Source organism: Lycium ferocissimum, chromosome 5 (assembly GCF_029784015.1).
Source record: "Lycium ferocissimum isolate CSIRO_LF1 chromosome 5, AGI_CSIRO_Lferr_CH_V1, whole genome shotgun sequence".
Classification (NCBI taxonomy): domain Eukaryota; kingdom Viridiplantae; phylum Streptophyta; class Magnoliopsida; order Solanales; family Solanaceae; genus Lycium; species Lycium ferocissimum.
This window is the reverse complement of record NC_081346.1, coordinates 15,997,027-16,021,434: the sequence shown is the minus strand read 5'-3', so window position 1 is coordinate 16,021,434 and position 24,408 is coordinate 15,997,027. Positions and strand designations below refer to the sequence as shown.

At 29.9% G+C, this 24,408-nt stretch overlaps 1 protein-coding gene and 1 non-coding gene across 2 annotated transcripts; one reads left to right on the top strand and one right to left on the bottom strand.

The window, feature by feature from the left end:
* Positions 1 to 9,671: 9,671 nt before the first annotated feature.
* LOC132058248 (bidirectional sugar transporter N3-like) lies at positions 9,672 to 11,884 on the bottom strand. Its single transcript, XM_059450800.1, has 6 exons — positions 11,761 to 11,884; positions 11,535 to 11,571; positions 11,221 to 11,431; positions 10,972 to 11,133; positions 10,705 to 10,824; positions 9,672 to 10,219 (listed from the first exon to the last, which is right to left on the bottom strand). Exons 1-6 carry the CDS (start codon positions 11,810 to 11,812, stop codon positions 9,971 to 9,973), a joined length of 831 nt encoding a protein of 276 aa, XP_059306783.1. The 5' UTR covers positions 11,813 to 11,884; the 3' UTR covers positions 9,672 to 9,970.
* An 11,793-nt stretch (positions 11,885 to 23,677) lies between these two features.
* TRNAQ-UUG (transfer RNA glutamine (anticodon UUG)) lies at positions 23,678 to 23,749 on the top strand. The gene has a single exon. It is a non-coding gene; the product is annotated as a tRNA-Gln (tRNA).
* Positions 23,750 to 24,408: the final 659 nt, after the last annotated feature.

The window sequence follows — 24,408 nt, the reverse complement described above, 5'->3', positions numbered from 1 at the left end:
GAAACCAGATCATTCTACAGTCCACCCCATTTTACATTAATAAATAATGGATATGATTGATACCATTATAAATTTACTCAAGATAGAATATATTAAATTTCTTATGCATATAAATAGTAATTTAATTTATATTAAATAAAAATTATATATTTTTTTTAAAAAAAAGTAGACTTAGATGAAGTGGATTTTGCATTAGCAGATTTTAAAAAAAAATAGATAAATGAAAAGGTATAGGTATATATAAATTTTATAGACATTTGTTTATTTAAAAGCTTTGACTTCCCATCTAAATGAGATCCAATTTAACGTTTTAATGTTAATTTATTTTAAATTTTAACGTTTGCTTTATGATTTTCTTTATGTTTCATTCTAAACTACTAATAACAACAATAAAAGAAGAAGAAAAGGAAAAACTAAAACCAAACTGAATACATATAATCTGAAATTCACTGAATAAAATTTTCAGAATCTCGTATATATTTTGTCTTGTCCGTTTTCCTTTTATTTTTATTTCTGTTTTTTCATTTTCTTTCTTAATTCCCTACATGCTCATTTTCCACTAAATATCAAATTCGTTTATGCGCAAGTGGAGGGGAGCACTGTAAATTCAATATATTATTACAATTGTTTTATTGTATATACTCACAAAATACTTCTTAAACAATTACACACTCAAAATTATTTTAGTTTTTATTATTCATTTATATCTCTCACCCAAGAGTATGCTCGTCAGTTTTCACCTTGGAATACTTTGGATGTCTTGTGCTTTTAGTTTATAATAATTTTGAGAATACAATTGTTTGGATTAGTTTTGTAAATAAAATTGAAAATTTAAGATTTTTTATTTTAATTAGATATTTTTAGAAGATTAAATCATAAATAACATCTATTTTATTGAACCAACACTTAAACCTAAAATATGATTAAAACTCCTCAGCTATGTCAGAATAATTAAATTATTTTAGAAAAATATACATACTATCAAATTAAAAGGACTTATTCTAAATAAAATGATTTTAATTTTTCAAAGAGTGACCGAGGGTTTTGGAAAAAAGAATATAACTACTAAAATAGATATACCACAATGAATGAAATAAGCAAGATTTTACAGCCTTCCATTTCTACAACTCCACCTTTTGTCTTCCTTCTTCCATTTTTTTTTTTTCGTTAGTCAATTAATTATTGTCTTCACATATATAGAGAATAATTAAGAAAAGAAAAGCAATGAAACCGAATATGTTAAAGATAAAATCTCTCTTCAATGTTCCTTTTGGACATAAAATTACTGCGAATCTATATAAAGGCGAAAAAGAATATAACTTATGGAATTGCACTTGTAACTTTTTGAGATTATAACATAATTACATCAAGAACCTCAAGAATTGCCTTGTATCTTCCAGTCTTTCAACAATATTTTACTCCTGCTTGAATCACGGGAAAACTCAAGGAAGCTCCTTTAAGGTCTTCATCCTAAAAGCGGACAAAATAGAAGAAGAACAAAGAAAAATCTTGTACATATACAAAATTGAAAATTTAAGGTTTTTTTATTTTAATTAGATATTTTTAGAAGATTAAATCATAAATAACATCTATTTTATTGAACAATCACTTAAACCTAAAATATGATTAAAACTCCTCATCTATGTCAGAATAATTAAATTATTTCAAAAAAATATACGTACTATCAAATTACAAGGACTTATTCTAAATAAAATGATTTTAATTTTTCAAAGAGTGACCGAGGATTTTGGAAAAAAAGAATATAACTACTAAAATAGATATACCATAATGAATGAAATAAGCAGATTTTACAACCTTCCATTTCTACAACTCCACCTTTTGTCTTCCTTCTTCCATTTTTTTCTTCATTAGTCAATTAATTATTGTCTTCACATATATAGAGAATAATTAAGAAAAGAAAAGCTATGAAACCGAATATGTTAAAGATAAAATCCCTCTTCAATGTTCCTTTTGGACATAAAATTACTACGAATCTATATAAAGGCGAAAAAGAATACAATAACTTATGGAATTGCATTTGTAACTTTTTGAGATTATAACATAATTACATCAAGGACCTTAAGAATTGCCTTGTCTCTTCCAGTCTTTCAACAATATTTTACTCCTGCTTGAATCACGGGAAAACTCAAGGAATCTCCTTTAAGGTCTTCATCCTAAAAGCGGACAAAATAGAAGAAGAACAAAGAAAAATCTTGTACATAACATTAATTTCATAAAGGGTAGATGAAACCAAAGCATATTTAATTGAATCATAGTTCCTAGACTTTTGTCGAAGCAGGGGAAGACAAAAAATACAACAATCTAAAATTCGCAATAGCACAAAAATTAAACATAAAGATGTATGATAAAACAAATCAATCTAATATTAGAAATAAAACAACAATGTAGGAAAACAAAATAATCAAACAAAAATAAATAATATTACTCCCTCGTTGGAAGAACAAAAGAACACACTATTACTCTATCATTTGGAAGAATTTAATTGAATGGTTGTTTGCAACCTTCTTTTTTCTAACTTAAATAGTAGAAGAACTTTTATGCTCTATTAATTAAGAATTAAGGAAAACGGTCACAAATGACTTATTAGGAAATGTTGAAAAAACCAAACGGATAGAAGTGGATGAAAAGGTGCAATTAAATAATTAAGAGGTGTAATTAAGCTAATTAATAGAGTGGCTTTTGAATTATTTAATAGATAGTATATTGATTTTAAAATGAGAGAAAATTCAAAAAAAGGAGAAAAAAGATAATTAGGTTTCTAGGCCATAGAGAGGTGCCACATCACCTTATCTATACCTAGCTTTATATTATATATAGATATAGATTACTTTACTACTATATAGAAATGGTAGTAAAAGTGGATCGTCGTCCGTTCCAAAAAAAAAAAAAAAAAAAAAAGGTGGGCCCCATACTAAACACCAAGCAATTAAAAAAAAATTGGAACCCATCATCTCCACCCCATATTAAAAAAATAAATAATGTCAAAAAAAAAAGTGCACCCCATATTAAAAAATCAAACAATATTCATGTAATTTTCAAAGTATCCCATTAAGTCAATAATGATGGATTCATTGTCACATGCGTATCAACTCATTAATGGGAGCAAATGAAATTATCAGAAAAAAACATGGAACCCCATATTTGCTTTTCTTCAAAAGGTTAAGTAGTCAAACCACACAATTTTCTTTCTTTTTTTATATTAGCTTGAGATCTAATCTAGTTATTGAACTGTTGTATTTGCTATTTCATCATGTCATTTATTTGTTATGTTTACTAAAATAAATATACTTAAAATATTTATATTTTAAAATAAGATAGAATTTAATTACTTTTCATTTTTATTCTTTTTCATTTTTATTCTTACTCTAATAAATGTGAAAAGAGATTAATGTCGTAAAAAAAAAAAATAATATCAAATGGAGATCAAATAATGAATAAGGTAAAATTAGTCTTAAAAAGAAATGCATAAGACTAATTGCTAAACGAGAATACTAAAAATTAAAAAATAGTTTCCTTAGAAAAAAAACCATGCAAAAGATAACATGATAAGTAAAATGAGTTAAAATTGAGAATATTTACTTAAAAAATTAAAAGAAAATAGTAGTCTTTCTTTAAAAAGTATTTCTTTTAAATAGAAAATAAAATTTCTACTTTGTTTTGTTTTCAAAAACATGTAAAATTAATTTAACAATTTGAATTAGAATTATCAAAATTTGATAAAAAATAATAAGTATCAAAATTTGATAAAAAAATAATCTTAAATATTGTTTTACTTCCTTTAAATTTATTGAGTTAAAATTGAAAGTATCAACTACAACTTAATATATATATATATATATTTATATATATATATATTAAAGAGATGAAAATGGGTTTTGTCGTCTCCCTGATTACATCTCAACCATTTGGTTGGGTTTTTACTAACAAGTGCTTCATTTGTTGTTTAAAAAGTATTAATAAATTTTTGCCACGTGGTTGTTGCTTGCTTTTCCCCTGCAATTTTTTTACTTTTGTATTCGTAGACAAACACTAATATAATAAAGTTTTGGATTATTGTTTTTTTAGCTCCTTAGATATTTTTTACACTTTCATCTCAAAATATTTATGTTATATTAATCGTGTTTATCAATATTTCTACTTTGTTTCGTTTTAAACATGTAAAATTAATTTAACAATTTGAATTAGTCAAATTATCAAATCAAAATTTGATAAAAAAATAATAAGTATTTTGACACCTTTAAGTTAATCAAAGGTTAATTATATTTTTATCTTTGAAAGCTCATACGTGCTTATAAAGTCCTAAAATTATTTTTAGGTATAGTTTTAAATATTACTTTATTGTTTTATTATTATTCAAAGAAGAAAATCTTCTCTTTAAAAAGTAATAAATATTGTAATAAATTTTTAGATGATTCTAGAGAAAGGATTGAACTTGCTAATATTGGTGAGAATAAAATACATCATTAAAATATAATAAAGTTTTGGTAAATAGGGAGTCGACGAGTTTGATCATAAACTTTGATTAAAACTCTATGTTATATTAATGATTGTTTTGAACGAATAATGAAAAGTACGAAATATATATATATATATATATATGTTAAAAAATTGAATTGAAAGTCTTGCTTTTATATATTACAAATTTACTTATGAAATTTTAATGTCAAAAAAAAAATTATATTTCTTTAATTAAAATGTCTGCTTTTACATCATTAAAAAGTATATATATATATATAAAAAGTCAAACTAATAATGTCAAAAAAAAAAAAAAAAAAAAAGCATCCCATATTAAAAAATCAAACAATATTCGTGTAATTTCTAAAGTATCCCATTAAGTCAATAATGATGGATTCATTACCATATGCGTATCAACCCATTAGTGGGAACAAATGAAATTATTGTACAACAAAACACATGGACCCCATATTATTGCTTATCTTCAAAACGTTAAGTAGCCAAACTATACAATTTACTTTTTTGTTTTAATATTAGCCTGAGATCTAATCTAGATATTGAACTGTTGTATTTGCTATTCCGCCATGTCATTTATTTGTTACGTTTACTAAAATAAATATACTTAAAATATTTATATTTTAAAATAAGATAGAATTTAATTACTTTTTCATTTTTATTCTTACTCTAATAAATGTGAAAAGAGATTAATGGCGTAAGAAAAAATAATATCAAATGAAGATCAGATAATGAATAAGGTAAATTAGTCAAATTATAATTTTAATTGACGTTTCCTTAAAAAACCATGCAAAAGACAACATGACAAGTAAAATGAGTTAAACCGAGAATATTTACCAAAAATAAAAAAAATAGTATTTCTTCGGTTAAATAGAAAATCAAATTTCTACTTTATTTCGTTTTAAACATATAAAATTAATTTAATAATTTGAATTAGAATTATCCAAATCAAAATTTGATAAAAAATAATAAGTATTTTACACTTTTAAATTAATCGAATTAAAATTTAAAGTATCAGCGATGCTTAAATATTACTATTGTTTTATCTCAAAGAGAGGAAAATAGTTTCCTTTTAAACAAGTCTTTCTTTTAAAAAGTATTAATAAATTTTTGCCGACTTTGTATTCATAGCAAACACTAATATAATAAAGTTTTAGATACGAAGACAAACTAAAATGTTATATTAATCGTGTTTTGAGCATAGTATATATATATATATATATATATATATATATATATATATATATATATATATATATATATATATATATATATATATATATTATCACTATCCAAACACAACTACATACACATAGATACACTATAATCCAAAATGCGCACGGGCATACGGCGTCTAGTATATATATAAGATGCATCAGAACTTAAGAGGTCCAATATATTTGTAGGCCATCAAGAAGACAACACTTGTGGAACCTGGCAAAGTTCACAAATAGTAGCAATTTTAGGATCCCTATTTAATGAATAGCTGAAATTTATAAAGTAACCATAGGAAAAGTATCTGAAATTTCAAATGTGAATCTAAAGTTTCAAATCAGACTTTAGTCACTTTACCAAAGATTAACTTCAGACCTCACATTTGAATGCAATTCAACTTCAGACCAAATGTCTTAATTTAGGCTTTGACGGAGCCTAATTTCAAAACCGAAAGTTTGAATTTGAACTTCTCTTTCTTAAACTTTAGACCTTCGGGTATACAGTTAGGCTTTAACAGAAATCACTTCAGATTTTAGGGTCAAGAAGAAGTAGTAACAACTTCAGTTGCAGGTTAAGTTTGCCAAAGCTAATTAAAATTAAAATAATTTCTAAAATTGTAATATATTTTAAATAGGAGGTTGGATGAGTTTGCCTTATAAATTTAAAAAAAATAAACTAACTTATTTTTAAAATTAAAATAATTTCTAAAATTGTAATATATTTTAAATAGGACTGCTATTCATTTTTATGATAGGACCTCTTTCTGAAATTCTTTTTCCGCTAGCAAAAAATATTCGTTTCTATACCAATGCAATAAACGGAGGCCAGATCATTCTACAGTATAAAGCCCATTTTGCAAAATGGTAACCCAGTAAGATGTACAAGAACTTTTTTTTGCGCGGATTGACCAATTAATTCATATATATTGGGGTGGTCTTATTTATAAAAAAAATTATCTTCATTGTTTATTTGGCCTGAGTTCAATGATTGGTGGTCAATTATAAGTTTTCGAACTTCACCTCACCGTAAAAATATCAGAGAAATTTTTTAGATTGTATTCATTTTAACCCGCTTTTTTGAGCGTTTTTGTTGATTTTTAGTGTATCTATGTTTTTTGTATTCAATTTTTAGTGTATTACTTACGTTTCACTAAAAAAAAATTTGTATGCAACAAGATGAATACAAATTTTTTGTAAAAAAAAAAAAATAAAGTGAATACAATGGCAAAATTTTGCGAGTTGAATACATTTGACATGGCCATGAGGCGATGAAAAGAATTTTTGGGCCGTATTCATGAATACAGAATTTGCGTTTTATGGCCAGATTTATAAAATTAAACCCCCAAAATGCCTTGCGTAATTCTAAGTGTGCATTTTTTTTTTTTTTAATTTTTGGCCTTCAAATTGGTGGTCGTTTTGTGCGCGGTTCGAACCTCAAAAAAAAAAAAAAAAAAAAAAAATTCGCAATGCAAAATTTGCAAAATTTTGCAAATCTGGCCATGAGGAGGAATTTGGGCCTTAAGGCAGAATTTGCAAGGCCAGATTTATAAAATTCTGCCTTGCGATTCATTTTTTTTTTTTTTTGAGAGCGCCGAGACCAACCCCAAACCTCATGGTATTATTTAAGGGCAAATGTTAAAGACTATCAATTTAATGAACAAAAATTAAAGACCACCCCAAAATAGGGACATTCCTGCGAATTGCCTGTACAAGAACGAATAGGGTCCAATAAAATATTGGGCAAGGAAAGAAAGGCAACTTTCCTTCTTCGTTTTAAAGTCATTTGAGAAGTAAACTTGAGAAAATTTTCTCTCAATGCTGAGTTCTCATCTAATAAATTATAGTAGTATATATTACTTCAGTTTTCTCCCCTGAAAGGTGCTATAAGGAATTAAGGATAACCAAATCCAATTCCTGTTTAAGTGGATGTAATGAAAAAACGTGTTACAAACATCAAAGAGTATTCTATTAGTCTATGATGAATAAATCTAAATATAATTTACAGGACACAAATTCAAATAATTATAGGGAGACTGAAGATTGTACATCCGAGCGCTTATCAGATAGTACTTTTTCTTTTACATGGAAGAGTAAACACTTGACGAACCTTTAGTGATTTTTTTAACTTCTTTTGTTCCTCCTTTTTTCTACTTTTTTCCTTTCTACAAAAAGGAAATGGTAGGAATATTAAGATAAATGAGTCGAAAATATTTGATAGGATTGAGAGTACGTGCCCAATATGTAATTGATACAATGTAGAGTTGTACTCACTAAAATATTGTAATTCTAATCCCCATTTTTCATGAAGTCTGGTAGCTATGCTACAACTCACAAGACAGGGTCTAAAAGCTCAAATAAAATTGTTTTGAAGTGCCTTGACTCAATATTTCTTGTTTTTGCTTAAGGGTATGAAAAGACACGTTACAAACGTACTTCCTCCCTCCCATAATGTTGTCACCTTAACTAAAAACAGGCATATTAAGAAACCAATAATACAATGTGAAGTTTACCAAATTACCCTCATGTAAAAAAACTTATCGAATCCAACAATCATATTAGATACTTACTACTTCTTTTGCCTCCTTACTACTCCTATCTTCCAAAGGACAAAACTTTCATTTTATGTGAAACCCAAAATTTAACATTGTGAATCCAACTTTTGGCCGATGAAATTTCAGCTGATATAAGAACTTTAACATGCCAAATTTCAACTTAAAATATTGGAGCCAAAGTTCTATTCTGATTTTAAAAAATTTGAATTTTGTGTTCATCATTTAGCTTCCCACCAAAATGTCCTCAATGTTACACCAAAAAATAAGTAAGAAAATCAAGAAGGTATTAATTGTTTTCTTCCTAATTCATCCCTAGTTAGATAAGCGAACGTTTATGTAACCAAGAAATTATATTAAAAGAAAAACTAGTCAATTTGTACATAGGTTTTCAAATCTACAAATATTATGGCGATTTATATTAGTCTTCGTACCAAAAAATTGTCAAGAAGGTATTAAAATTTCATCCCTAGTTAGATAAGCGAACGTTTATGTAACCAAGAAATTATATAGTGAGGTGTTCCTAAAATTTCATGGCTACTATAGTGAGGTGTTGTTATGTATGTATGCTGGCAATTGATATTTAGATATCATTTAGCTGTTAAAACCAAAAGCACACAAAAAATTATTTTTCTATACTTTTTATGTTAAGAAACAAAATACTTAAATTAAAAATCTCAACTGATTTTTATATATTAATTAAAAATTGAAAAGACTAATAAATTCATAATGAGTTGTACCATACCGATAAAGAATTAAAATCTAAGAAATATATGCGTTTAAGATTATTTGATAATTTAAATATTTCAAGCTTGATGTAAGAATTTTACAATTGTAGGTTATTTCATAGATTACAGTCTCATTGTGATAATATAACACTTGAATTGATTTTAAAATTTTGCAAGACTAAATCATATTACTATGAGAAATATAATTTTTTTTCCTTTTAGTTTTTTTTTCCTTTTAGATATTCATACTTGAAATTTATTATGTGCATGACATTAATGATGATTACCATAAATATTTTAATATTTTATATTTATATATAATATATTTCTTACAGAATATTATTACGCAATATTGGAGTATAGCTATTATAGAAAGGTAATTTTTCAAAGAGTGTACCACTATAATGAATGTCACTGCTGTTATAGGTAGAATGCTACTATAGAGAAGTAAAATATAACATGAAAAATCGGTTCCAGAGAAAATCAAGCCGTTATAGTGGAAAATTGTTATAACGAATGACAAATATAGAGAGGTTTGACTATATTATTATTTAATTAAGGGTATGTTAGTAAAAATACTTCTTACTTTCTAGGAGTAAGTAGATTTCTTAAGGGGTGTGCCAGAGAGTAATTAACTGTTTGCAATTAAAAAAAAAGAAAAATCATGAGAATTTGGAAATAACAGAATAAACAACTAATAAATATACGACATAATGTAATATTTATGTAAAGTGTGAACCCATACATGATATCGGTGGGAGCATTCCAAATAAATTTGGAAGTCTAACTCCTAGAGGGATGATGGAGCGAGGGATGATGGAGCCGAAGAAAGAGAGACTCGCAAATGGATCACTAAATCCCAAAATACATACGTAAAATTGCAACAGTATTAACTCATAGATATAGAGTTGAGGCCTAGTTTTTAATAGAACTAATAAAACATTTGCAGAAAGGGCCTCCAATGTTGTTGTCTTGCAATTGCATTCTCTTACCCTTGAGAGTTAACTTGGGGATATTCAATATTTTTACCATCTTTAGCCTCTCCATTTTCACTGGCCATTGATGGAATATTAACTGGATAAGCCTCAGAATTAACTTTTGTTGGCTGCTCTTGATCCACCTTCACAACGGTGGGTAATTTCTTCTCTACAACAACGTCGTTTGCTTTGCAGTTTCTGTATATTCCATACAATACCATTTGGAGCACTCCAAGTATCATTCCCGCTATGTTTGGCACCTGTGTTTTTATTATGTGCCAGATGATAAGAAACCAAACATTAGTCGCATGATATAGGCATATACCTCATAAAGGTGAATGTTAACATTGGCATAGATTATGTAATCCAATCTACTTATATACATTGACTTTTAAAATAATTGGGTCATCTAAATAATAATCATATGTGACCGTTCCTAACGAAATTAGGAAATTAAAAAATAAGCGACATTGCATGTTATAACCAAGGGAGGATTTAGAGGGTTTAATATGGGCTCACATTAACCCAATAGTATTAACTTGGGATCATCGTAACTCATATAATACTAATCTTGAATCTGATTATAACATATTAAATACATTGATAGTGTAGATTTTTTTTTTTTTACACTAGCGATGTACAGTAGTTAAACACAGGTTTAACCAAGAGTTTGGCATTGCACTTTTATCTACTAGTATTTAACACAGGGCACTATTAGAAAGTTGGAGGGAGCGATAATAATTACCGCGACATAGACGTCCCTCAAAAGCAAACCATATAAAAACCACATTACCGCACTAAGTGCAAGAGCTAATGACAAGTTAAATGGCATAAATTCCACACTTTTGGTCCGTATTACCCGTCCCTGCAATTTTAGAAAAAAAATTGACAGAATTAAATGGTGTTAGATAAATGTTAGGGACTAAAGACCTAAATTATCCGAATGAACGTAACTATAAAAGAATCAAATCAAAGAGATAAACTTTATTAGTAAAGGTCTTTAATTAGTTACCATAATGCTTAGAGGTGCTACAAATACACTAGTAGAAAAGGCCACGCAAATCCATCCAGTAACTTCAGCTCGTTTTGGTCCTTTGCATAAAATTTGAGTGAGGAAAAGAATCAATCCAAAGGCACCGAAATTCAACACTAGGACAAGTCCTAATGTTTTCATCTGCAACATAATTCCAAATTTCATAATTTATAAAATCATATAACCATTTTAAAAAAACACAAATGAACATATGGAATTTGTATATACCCTTGCTTTTCTTGTGGCATAAGTAAAATAAATAGCAACGTAAATAGTCTCGGCAATGCAGCCAAAGGAGTTGATGGTGATGAGAAGGGTTAAATTAGTTTTAACCATTGCATAGTAAATCCAAAGCATTGCGCTAAATAATCCAACAACATATGGTAATGAATGGAACCCTTCTGCTGATTTCTTCTTAACGATCCTATAAAATGTTGGTCTGCAAAATCAAATGTTACAAAATATGAGTTTTTAATAAGCCAACTCTATATTTTTCTGGCCAAAAAATAAAGCTTATGTCTAATTCTGGAGAAACAACTTACACTGGGGCAATAAACACCATGAAGGAGACTATGTTACCTGCAACATTGTCACAATAGAAAGGCATTAATTACTCTCGTTTTTCTATTTTTGAGGTGTTAATAATTTTATTCGTAATAGTTAGTTAAGATAATATTCCTCCAACTAGAATGTAAAATAACACAAAATAGAACCAACTTGCTTGAAAAGAGTAAAAAGGCACATAAATATATATGCTAGAAATTTTACCCAAAAGGCCAAAGGTGAAGATCAAAGGATGATTATGGGAGACACTGGCCATCTGTTCTTCTTCTCCTCCTTTCAAAGCTAGGAAGATAGAGGAGTAAAATCTAAAGGCTACCCTCTAGGTAAATAATTGATCTTGTTGATAATTAATAGCAGTGATGGTCACATATTTATAGTGAAGGATTAATTGAATGTTTACTAGAACATGAAGAGTTTATGCACAGGTGGCATAGAATAGTTACTTTAGCACGACAAAATGCTGACACCATATATTAGCGCCCACTAACTGGGAAAAAAATAAACTAGCTGGAAATTTCCAATCTCCTCCTCAACTCTACCAAAACAAATTTCAAAAATTAGTTTAAGTAACTTACACTAGTTTAAAGATTTTACAATTCAAATATCATATTTCAAGAAACTTACCTATAGATATTCTTTGGATGACCCGATGGTGTAAAAGATTATTTATACCAGCGATGTATAAAAACTTAAACTCTTAAAAATTAGATTTTACGTTCTATACATTGAAGGTGTAAAAAAATACTTATAAATCATATCACGTATAAGGTAATTATAAATATAATAATTTAAACGCATTAATTGATAACTTAATAAAAAGGACAAATAATCTACAATTACTAGTTAAATTTAAGTAATACTATAAAATATCTTTACGATATCGATGCATGTAACTTAATTAATTCGAAAAAGGAATGGAACATAGCATTTCGTGGCTGTCTATTTTTGGAGGACTGAACTTTTAGTCCATGCACTTTCAGCAGAGGTGTACTTTTTTAAAGAAAATTTCAGAATTCATGTTAAGTATGGAAATACCAAGTCAAAGAAATGAATTAAATGTGTTGAGACACAGAAGAGCTGGACAAACAAATGGACCGAGTGTGTGGCGAATGATCAATATCAGGTTGATTTGCCGATTAACACAAGTATTCCTTTTTTTTTTTTGTAGCTAGATTGCTATACTACTATGTAAATTTGGTCTCTATTTTAACTATTCTGCATATATTTTCTTTGGGTCAGATAAAATATTAGACTGTGTCGTCTAACGTCTACAAAATTTTATACCTTAGTCTTAACATTTATTGATAAGATTTTCAGTCTGCAAATAAGTCGTTTGATCAGGACATAAACGTCTTGGAATTGCCTATTATTAAGATGCATATATAAAATGAACGTGCTCTTCTATGAGTCACGCATTGTCCTCACTTCTCTGACTAGCTAGATTTCCATACTTAACATGATTTTCTTATTTTTTTTGCTAAGTGAACAAATTTCAGTCTAGAGAAAGAGAACGCATGCATATATACTGTACTACTTATTTATTGACCGTCAAATTAAATGGACAGGTATTACACTATTTTTTATTTTTTATAGCAATAATTCAGCACTTTCCGCCCATTCCAGATTCTTGTATGTCGTGAACTACCCTCTCTTTTTCCTACTTCAGGTGCTCAAACACATAGCAGTAGCTTTTTCGTTTAAATATTTATTTAACTGTACGTGAACTCTCCTATAGCCCGCATCTGGCATTAGCAAAGTACTATACAATACTATAATGTACGTGCGATACAACTCTAATTATTCGACTACTTAACCTGTATATTGAACACATTAATTTGTCCTCAAATTATGTGTTCCAGACGAACATGTAATTTGTCATCAGCAAAAGTGTATTGCGCTTTATCTCTATTGCTTTTTGACTGTCACCTCACACCTGTTATCACCCGATTCATAAGTCACAAGTCCCACATGATCTCATGATGAAAACTCCTTGCATTACACCTCTAACGTTAGAAACTCAGAAACGCTATCCCTTCTTTTTATCTTCTTATACATAAAAGATTGGGAATAGCTTGAACAAATTAGGTTGGATTGGTTTTTGAAATAGTAGGTGCTATATAGTTGGATGTCGATTACATGAACAAGATAACATTCAATTTACTTGGTAATCTTTCCATCAATAGAAAAAGATATCCAGATTTGTTTACCCTATTAAAATAAGTTTCTAGCCTTAGACAAAGTGACAAACATTGTAACGTTTGATTTCAGTGGAGGATGCAGAATTTTAAAGTCCTGTTACAAGAAAATGGACATTATAACTAATAAATTAATCCCAATAGCTCACAAGGTGTCAGATTGTCTAAGATCATTATACTGTCACACTGAGCATGGACAACATAATAATATGAGGCCTAACATCAGGTAAATAAAGAATTGGAATGACTCTAATAGCATAATAAGAAAAGAGCATTATACCTAACTAACTCAATCCCAAAAGTTGGCTCCTGAGATATGGATTCTTCAAGATTATATAAAGAGATTACACCATCCCCACACCGATGTGGGACTTCACACACAATTAAACTTGCTTTCAATTACATAGTACAGGTGTATTGTTGAGAGTACAAATCAGGATATACCGAATATACAAGAGGATAAACAACATATACAGGATATACAGCCGAATATACAAAGCCTGCAGAATCCTAAGAACGATCAAAGTCTAGGGTCGGTTACTAGATTTGTAGTTGTATTCCATCTCTTGTATTATTAGCTTAAGGATGAGTCTAAGACTAGTATTGTTTATCTAGAATAGGACTTTTATCTTACACTTGTAGTAGGTTAAGTCCTCTCTTATGTTTTATTCCTATAAATGGAGCATGTTGTATACGATTGATTCATCCATCAATAACACAAGTTTTCCCTAAGCAAGCTTGAGAATTCTACATGGTATCAGAGCATTAGAACTCTTCTCGCTGCTTCAGTTGTGAAATCTCAAAAATTGTTCTCCTTTATACCTATTTACAATGGCTCCAATAACACCTACTACCAATACTCTCTCAACTTCATTATTACACCACTTTATTGTCTCATGTTCAATCAAACTTAAGCCAACAAACTATTTGATTTGGAGGACAGATGTTGCAACTCATTCAGATGATGAGATTGACATATCTCATCAAAGAAGTTGCACCTGCACCACTATATGTAAAAACTGCTGAAATCAATTCTGAGAAGGCAAGTGAAACTAGTTCTAAGACAATATCTGACAGTAGCAGTGAAGAAGACTGGGAAGAAAAATATGTCTTACTTAGGAGTTGGATTGCAGGAACACTGACAGAAGAGAGCATGTACCTCATAGTAGGTTGCTCTACTGCTAAACAGATGTGGGAATACTTGGAGGAAGCGTATCTCCATGCAACCAAAGACAAGGTATTTCAACTTAGACAATAATTGCAGAATGTTAAGTTGGGATCCAAAAAGATTGATGATTACATCAAGGAGTTTAAAAGCATCTGTGATGGACTTGCAGCCATACACAAGCCTGTAGATGAAGATAGCAAAGTAATCAATTTTGCTAGAGGCCCAAAATATAAGACTTTCATAACTGTCATGTTAGGTAAGGCACCTTACCCCACTCTAAATCAGTTTTTCAATGCACTCAGAGACTTTGACATGAGAGAAGATGATGATAATGAAGTGTCTCCGCAGAACTTTAACATGGCATTCTCTGCTCAAAGAGGTAGAGAAAGAGGAAACTACTCTCAAAGAGGCAGAGGAAATAGTAATTTTAACTCAAGGGGAAGAGGTTTCAGGCCTGCTGATCAAGGAAACAACAATTAGAATAATCAAAATACTCAAGTTGGAAATCAGAACAAGGGAAAAGATGTATCTGAGTCATGTCAGATTTGTGGAAGAAACAACCACACTGCTCTAAACTGTTTCTACGAGTGGGATTACTTATACCAAGCTGCAGATGAATTGCCACAAGCATTGAGTGCTGTGAACCTGCAGAACACCTCCAATACTGATTATGCTATGTATATGGATTCAGGAGCAACTACTCACTTAACAAATAACTCAGGTAATTTATCTGAACTTAAAGATTATAATGGTTCTGATAAGATCATAGTTGGCAATGGATCTCAGTTAGATATTACTCATGTTGGAAACACAACTAGAGCAGGTTTGAAACTAGTACCAAAGATCACTAAGAACTTACTTTCAGCCAGTAAAATTGTAAAGGATAACTCATGCACTCTTGAATTTGATGAGTCTAATTTTGTTGTTAAGGACAAGAAGACAAGGAATCTACTGGCCAAGGGATCTAAGAAGGAAGGACTCTATGCTTTGGAGGATAACAATCTTTTTGCCTTAACTGCTACACAAGAACTGAAGAAATCAGATACTATTTGGCATGTTAGATTAGGACATCCTAGTTTAAAGTCTTTACAAATTTTGAGTAGAAATAGTTGCATTGATGTTAGTAGTTGGAATAAAGTGTCTACTAGTTGTTCTAGTTGTCAGTTGGGAAAAGGTTGTAAAATACTATTTGGTTTGAGAAATAAAATTGAGAAAGAACCTTTGCTAAAAATTCACTGTGATCATTGGGGTCCTGCTCCTGTTGAATCATCTTAGCATATGAAATTTATGTGGTGTTTGTAGATGATAACACAAGGTATACATGGATTTATCCACTGAAAAAAAAGAAATCAAAATTCTTCGAAACATTTCTCAAATTTCAGAAAATGGTAAAAAGAATTCTCAAAGGCTATAAAAATGTTTCAGTGTGATGGAGGTGGTGAGTTCATAAAAATAGAATTCATTAAGCATTTGGAAGATTGTGGAATCATCAGACACATCTCTTGTCCTAACACACCAAAACAGAATGGAATTGCTGAAAGAAAACACAAGCACATAGTTGGAACTAGACTAACTTTACTGTTTCATGCCAAGTTGCCTTTGTTTTTATGGTAGAAGCATTTTTTACCGTTGTATTTCTTATCAATAGATTACATCATCAGTGTTAAAAATGGAAACACCTTTTCTTAAGTTGTTTGGTGCACAACCTGACTATAACAATTTGAAGGTGTTTGGGTGTAGGTGTTTTCCATATCTAAAAGGTAGCACAAAGTTCAGTCCAAAAACTTATCCTTGTGTGTTTATAGGATATAACAGTTTGCATAAAGGATATAGATGTTATCATCCTCCAACAAGAAGGGTATATGTCTCTAGACAAGTGATCTTTGATGAATCTTTACTACCCTATGTGCACTCAGATCAAAAACAGGCAACACCTGATGTATCAACACATTTAGCTACTTTTACTAAAATTTTCTCTAGGTTGCGCGCACAAAATCTAGGAGAAACATCATCTAGTAATACTGATGTTGCAAATGCTGACACTATCACTCTTGGGGAAGTGTTGCCAACTACTAATGAAACTCAACAAGATTCACATGTTCTTTCTGATTTAGAGGATATGATGCAAACTACTACAACAGTTGATAGTGAAACCACACCCTGTCCAAAAATATCTGATGATCATATCAGTGGTGAATTAAGTGATATTCTGATGTACAAATTGATCCAGGTGCTGTACAGGAAGGTGTTTTGTTTGTATATGATCCCCAAGGCATACAATTGGAGATTAATCTTTCAAGATGGTTCAACACTTCAAATCAACCACCAGAAGTGGCAAGTGGTGATGTTGATCATGTTTCACATCAAGACAAGGTTGATCATGTTCCAGATCAAGTCACTTCAGCTGCAGATCTTCCAACTGCTGAAGAACAAAAGCATCACATGGTGACTAGGCACAAGGCCAAGACATTTCCCATAACGCATGTCTCTCTTACTGCTAGTAGAGTACACACATACAAGGAACCAACAAGCATTAAAGAAGCTTTGAGGTGTCCACAATGGCTTACAGCAATACAAGAGGAGATTGATGCTTTGCATAGCAACAAAACTTGGACACTGGTGCCCAAAACTGCAGGAATGAACATAGTTAGATCAAAATGGGTGTTCAAAACCAAGTTAAAAGCAAATGGAACCATAGACATGTATAAAGCAAGACTAGTTGCTAGGGGTTTCTCTCAGTTCGAAGGAATTGATTTTGAAGAAACTTTCAGTCCTGTCATTAAAGGTACAACCATAAGAGTGGTATTGTCAGTTGTTGTTTCAAAATGGAATATCAGGCAGCTAGATTCCAAAAATGCATTTTTGCATGGTCATTTACAAGAAGAAGTGTATATGAGTCAACCTATAGGATTCATTGATCTCAAGTATCATAACCATGTTTGTCTACTTAAGAAAGCATTATATGAACTCAAACAGGCACCTAGAGCCTAGTTTGATAGGTTCAATTTGCATCTACTTCATCTAGGATTCATATGCAGTAAAACGGACTCCTCCTTGTTTACACTTCATTGTAAGAAAGGCATAATTCTGTTGTTATTGTATGTAGATGATATTATAATACCTAGGAAGTAATCCTGAACATGTCTCAGATGTTGTTACAAAGCTAGGAAAAGAGTTTGCAATGAAGGATCTTGATTCTCTCCATTTTTTCTTGGGAATTGAGGTGAGTACTTCTCAGGAGGAATTCATTTGAGTCAGAGTAAATATGCAGCTGAACTTCTTCACAAAACTGATATGACATTGGCAAAGGCAATGCACGAACCTCTAGCTCAGAAGCATGGTTTGCAAGAAACAACAGGCAGTCCTGTTGATGCTTCTTTGTATAAGAGCATTGTGGGGAGTCTTCAGTACTTAACACTCACCAGGCCTGATATCACTCATGCACTAAACTTAGTTAGTCAGTTTATGCCGAGTCCAAATAGTGAGCATCTTCAAGGTATCAAAAGAATACTCAGATATGTCAAAGGTACTCTGCAACATGGGCTCAGAATCATTTCACAATCATCTTGCAGACTGTATAGTTATTCAGATGCAGATTGGGGTGGTTGTGCTACCATTAGGAGATCAACTACAGGATACAACATTTATCTTGGTGCAACTGTATTTCTTAGGCATCTAAGAAACAATCAACAATGGCAAGGTCAAGTGTTGAAGCTGAATATAGAGCATTGGCATCTACTGCAGCTGAAATGACATGGATCATCTATTTTCTTCATAACATTGGAGTATATGTAAAAACAATTCCTATATTGTTTTGTGATAATTTAAGTGCTCTATACATGACTGTTAATCCAATGATGCATGTAAGAACCAAGCATGTGGAAATGGACTATCATTTTGTTAGAGAAAAGGTGGGAGGATAATTGATTACACAGTTTGTAAGGTCCAAGGATCAGTTAGCTGATATACATACAAAGGCATTGGCAAAGCAAGTGTTTATTGGTTTCAGAAGGAAGCTAGGAGTGATTGTTCCACCACTCACTAGCTTGAGGGGAAGTGTTGAGAGTACAGATCAGGATATACCGAATATACAGGAGGATATACAGGATATACAACTGAATATACAGAGCCTACAGAATCCTAAGAAGGATCAAGTCTTGGGTCGGGTACTTGACTTGTAGTTGTATTCCATCTCTTGTATTATTAGCTTAAGGATGAGTCTAAGACTAGTATTGTTTATCTAGAAAAGGACTCTTGTACTACACTTGTAGTAGGTTAAGTCTTCTCTTATGTTTTACTCCTATAAATGGAGCCTGTTGTATACGATTGATTCATCCATCAATAATACAAGTTTTCCCTGAGCAAGCTTGAGAATTCTACATGTATAACTATTTGAGAAAGCTACGATTAATAGTATCATTACAAACAAAGACTTCTAGTCATGAGCTATTTTTTTTTTTTTCCGGTAGAAAGTTTCCTCAAGGGGATATATTGATCATAAGCCAAAAAAGTATCAAGAGGAGTATTGCTCCTGCATATTACACCGGAGAGACCTATGTCCATGCCAAAAGGAAATTAAACCAAGGGAGGAGGGTCTCCTATATACAGTTTAATTTATGGGGTCGCATAAATAGGGACTACGGTTAATATTTTCATTACGAAAAATAAAAATCTAGTCACTGATCCACACTTGTACTTGATGACTTATCATATTTTGAAAATGATGAATATATAGTAGTATCATTGTTTACAATTGTAATTTATTATCTTACGTTCTACATAAAAACTAAAAAACTATTTAACAATTCATCACTCATATTAATCTACGAGTTCATTTTTTATGTAGTTCGCGGTCATGGATGAGAAATCTCGCTCTGTAGATGCAGTGCCAACAGGAAGAATAAGAGTCGACTTGAAAAGCAAAAAACAACTGAAAAAACTAAAAGAAAAATCAGCAACCGAAAGGAATAAGAAACAATGGAATTGGAGAAAAGAAGAGAAGATCAGCAAAACAAAAGAATGGAACCCTGGCACTCAGCGCCACTGCAAGTTTTTCGCTTCTCCATTAAACCAAATCATTCATCAGAAGTTTTTGTTTATTATGTGCTCCCCTAATTCCTAAATATCATATCGAGTTTTTACTATTTTCATATAAACTATATATAGTTTGCTTCAGACTTAATAGGTACTGCACCTCTATTATTTTTCTGTAAGTATAAACACTATTGATCCTCCTACGACAGGAGAAAAAGAAAAAATCCAATACAATATAGTAACATTGGATTTAGATATGTGTATTCCGATGGACCGAAGTGGGTGCGCCTTGTTATTATTAGAGGTGATAAAATTAACTCATGAAAATATGATGGGTTCAACCCGTTCATTTGTTAGTTCGACCTATTTTGACCTGACAAATTCACCCCATCTGAAAGTTGGATTAATTTGGGCTTATATGTAGTTCAAATTGATCATGAAAAATCTTGTCTCAAAATATTATAAAAATAATTATTAGATAATTAAACAAACTATAAGAAAAAAAAAAATAATTATACAAAAACATGCTTTATATTTAAAAAATAATAAATTATTTTTAAATTATTTTTTATTTTTTAAAAATCATTTTTTAAAAAAATATTTTTTTATTTTTTTAAAAAAATATTTTTTTTAAATTTTTTTTTTATTTTTTTTTAAATTAATATTTTTTTTTTGCTCAAAAACTTATGTTATGAAAGTTGATGAAATTAAACAAACTTAAAAAGTTTGCTATAAGAAAAATGTAAAAAAAGCTTAAAATCCGCTCTTGGTAATGTCTTAAAAGCTATTCTCATGTATAAAGTTCATGTTAGATTTCGTAAAATTAATACAACTACAACAACATTGTATATAACTTTGATACAACATTCAAGACTTAAAATAATCGCTCAAATTTTTGTGTATGAAATGTGTATATCTTGATCAAGGCTTAAACATTATGCTTAAAATTTTATGCATGAGAATGGTATGAAATGTGTATATCTTCCTCAAGACTTAGAATTTCATTCACATTGTTTGTATATAAATTTCATATTAGGTATTTTAAAATTAATACAACTACAACAACATTGTAACAATTTTCATACAATATTCAAAGGCTTAAAAGTTTTAGCTCAAAATTTTGTATAATGAAAATATATTAAAAATTTTGCTCACACATACACATTTCATACAACTTTCATTAAATATTAATTTTTTAAGTCATTGAGCAAAAAAAAAAAAAAAATTAATATTTAAAAAAATATATATAAAAATATTTTTTTAAAAATAAAAATATTTTTTTAAAAAAATATTTTTTTTTATAAAAAATATATATTTTTCACGGAAAAAAAAATAAAAAAACGAAAAATATATGAAAATCCGTCATGTTTTGTAATATAGTTATGTTTTGTAAATAAGGAAACTATTTTTTCGTAAATATTTCTCCCCAATACGTATATATACGTAGTTTTCCCTTTATTAATTCTGCATAATTTAACCCATTCAACGTAACCAGTCCATTTGACTCCGGCAGTTATTACTGGCTCCATCTCTTCTTCTTCTTCTTCTTTTTTTTGGGTAAAATTCTTTTTGTAGTAGAGAGCACCTTAACTTTTTTGGTTCTTAAATATGCTCAATGTAAGAGGTTGTGAATTGTAAGAATTAAGTAGGATTTACGTTATATATATTAATAGTATGATGTCTTTTTAGATTGTCAATATAATTTAACATGTTATAGCACGTTATATATATATATACCATTTATGAAGAAATTAAAGCATAGAGTTACCTATATTTAATTATTTGTTAAACAATCTGATTAATTGCGTAAATATTTTATCTTCAGCTTAAGATAAGAAGTCTTCGTCATGATCAAGCTGTAGGCTAATCACTGATATGCTGCTTTGGCATATTACCACCGTATATTGTAATCTATTGTGCCTAATGTTATATGAAAGTATAAATTTTCTTAGTGATAGTCTGGGACCAGTTATAGATTTTCGCTTGTTGCATATCCGCATTTCATTTAGCCAATTAATTTATATAATATTAAATAATGGATAAGCTTACTCCTACGAATCACCAGAGTTAATGGGAACAACAATCTCTAAATAAGCTATTGTTCTCAATGAAATGACTGACTTTCCCTTTTTTGAGATTGAGACAAAGTTCATCTCAAAAAGATTCTTGAGTAAATAAAAAATATCTTGATCTTTAAATAAGTCATTTTCAGTTAGCTACTGTTTTTTTTATCAAAGCCCCCACTACTGTCTCTAAATAGTGATTAAAAGGAGCAAAAAGAAGTACTAACATTAATATTTTGCTGCGTTATAATTACTAAATAATTTGAGCTGTCACTGTACAACAAATTGTAACTACCACTTAGTACTTGAGAAAGTGATGGTATATACTTTGAAAGTCTTTTTAATTTCTTTGGAGTTGCCATCTTGTTGGAGAAACCAGTAGTGCTGAAAACGGACTTCCATTATACGAGTGTGTACACAATAATGTGAATTTTAATATATTCTACTTGCTGTTTGGAGGAACTTTCTTATTAACAAGTACTATAAGAAAGTCTTTTTAATGTAACAATCATTTCCCATTTAAGAATCACATAACAGAGTTCTTAATTCGACATCTGGAAAATTGTTCAAGTTACTTTTAATCTGATAGACTAAAGAACACAATTTCGTAAAATTGGCAAACACTAAGAATCACACAAAAAAGTTCTTCAACATCTGGAAGTTTAGTTTCTTTTGTTTAGAAAATTATAAGTTTAATAATAGAATGTACTAAATTTGGTCAAGTTGTCACTTCATTCCTACTTGAATGATTCTATTAGAAAATATCTCCATCTGGAGAGAACATAAAGGTCGTTTGAGAAATATTCAGCATATAAGAAATTAAAATTAAGTTCAAACTTGCAGGCGCAATTAATTTTAGCCAACAAGATCTAATTAAGCAAAAATTGTTCAGTTACAAGATGTACTAAACCAAAATACTTTACATTCATGTCCAAAATTACTCCTAGTATAGTTGTGCTTGAGTAGTACTATACAAAGAGTAAGAATTCTGGACTTCCAACATTATGCAGTCCAAGTTTCAATGCATGCTCCTTCAGTTTTTCAAGTATTTTCAGTCAGTTTGGAGAATAAATAATTCACTGAAAGACAAAAAAACAAAAAAAATCACTAAAACTCGACTTATATATTCTTCTTCCCAATGCTACGTGCATATAGGTATGCGATTCGTCTAACTTAGTGATAATTGATGATTAACAGAGAACAAATAAGACATAGAAAAGTGAAGCATTAAAATAGAAATCATTGCTAGTAGTAACGATTTGTCAAAAAAAAAAAATTAGCTTTGAAAAAAGAGATAAACTCCGAAGCAAGATGTAATGGTGGTAGTAACATTAACTTGTAAGGATATATTAGGAGTTACTCCGTTACAGACAAACCATACCATAAGATAATATAATTACAAGATATATATTCCTTTTATTGATTGATTACTTGCCATAGCAACGGAACTCAAACTTTCTTTTTAGTTGTATCTGTATCAAATTAAGGTTCAAAAGTTAAAGATTCCAAGTAAATATATCCTGACTACCCATCACTCCACTTTAATATCATTGTATATTTCAATGTGCGTCAAGCATATCTGAAGTTTTGGAGACTTAATTACTGAAGTAGCTGGCTAATAATAGTCCAATACAAAATGAGAATGAGCAGATGACGTCACTGGTTCTATGGTGTAGTGGTTAGCACTCTGGACTTTGAATCCAGCGACCTGGGTTCGACTCCCGGTAGGACCTCGTTTTTAATTCTTTTATGCTAGCAAACCATTTTTTTTTATACCATTGTTATACACTGAAGTCCATATGCTTCTACAGTCAAAACCCTTGACCATTTTGCGAAAAATTATAAGCCCCCACAAATGCACAAGAACGAAAAAGGTCCAATAAAATTTTGGGCCACAAAAAAGCCAACATTGGTGAGACATGACCTTAGTGCACAAATTGCATTTTTAGGATAGTCCATATACTTCTAGAAATATTTCAAAACCCTTATTGACAAAACATAATAATATATTATGAAACATGACGGATTTTCATATATTTTTCGTTTTTTAATATTTTTTTTTTCCGTAAAAATATAATTTTTTTAAAAAAAATAAAATATTTTAATGTTTAAAAAAAAAAAAAAAAAATTGGCTCAAAGGCTTAAAATTTTGGGCCACAAAAAAAGCTGTATGAAAAATGTATGAAATGTGTATGTGTGAACTGAAATTTTTAATGTAATTTTCATACACAAAATTGTGAGCGTAACTTTAAACCTTGAATATTTTGAAAAAATAGTTGTATTAATTTTCCGAAACCTAATATGAACTTTATATATGAAAAATGTGATTGAAATTCTAAGTCTTGAGCGAGATATACACATTTCATACCATTCTCATGCATAAAATTTTGAG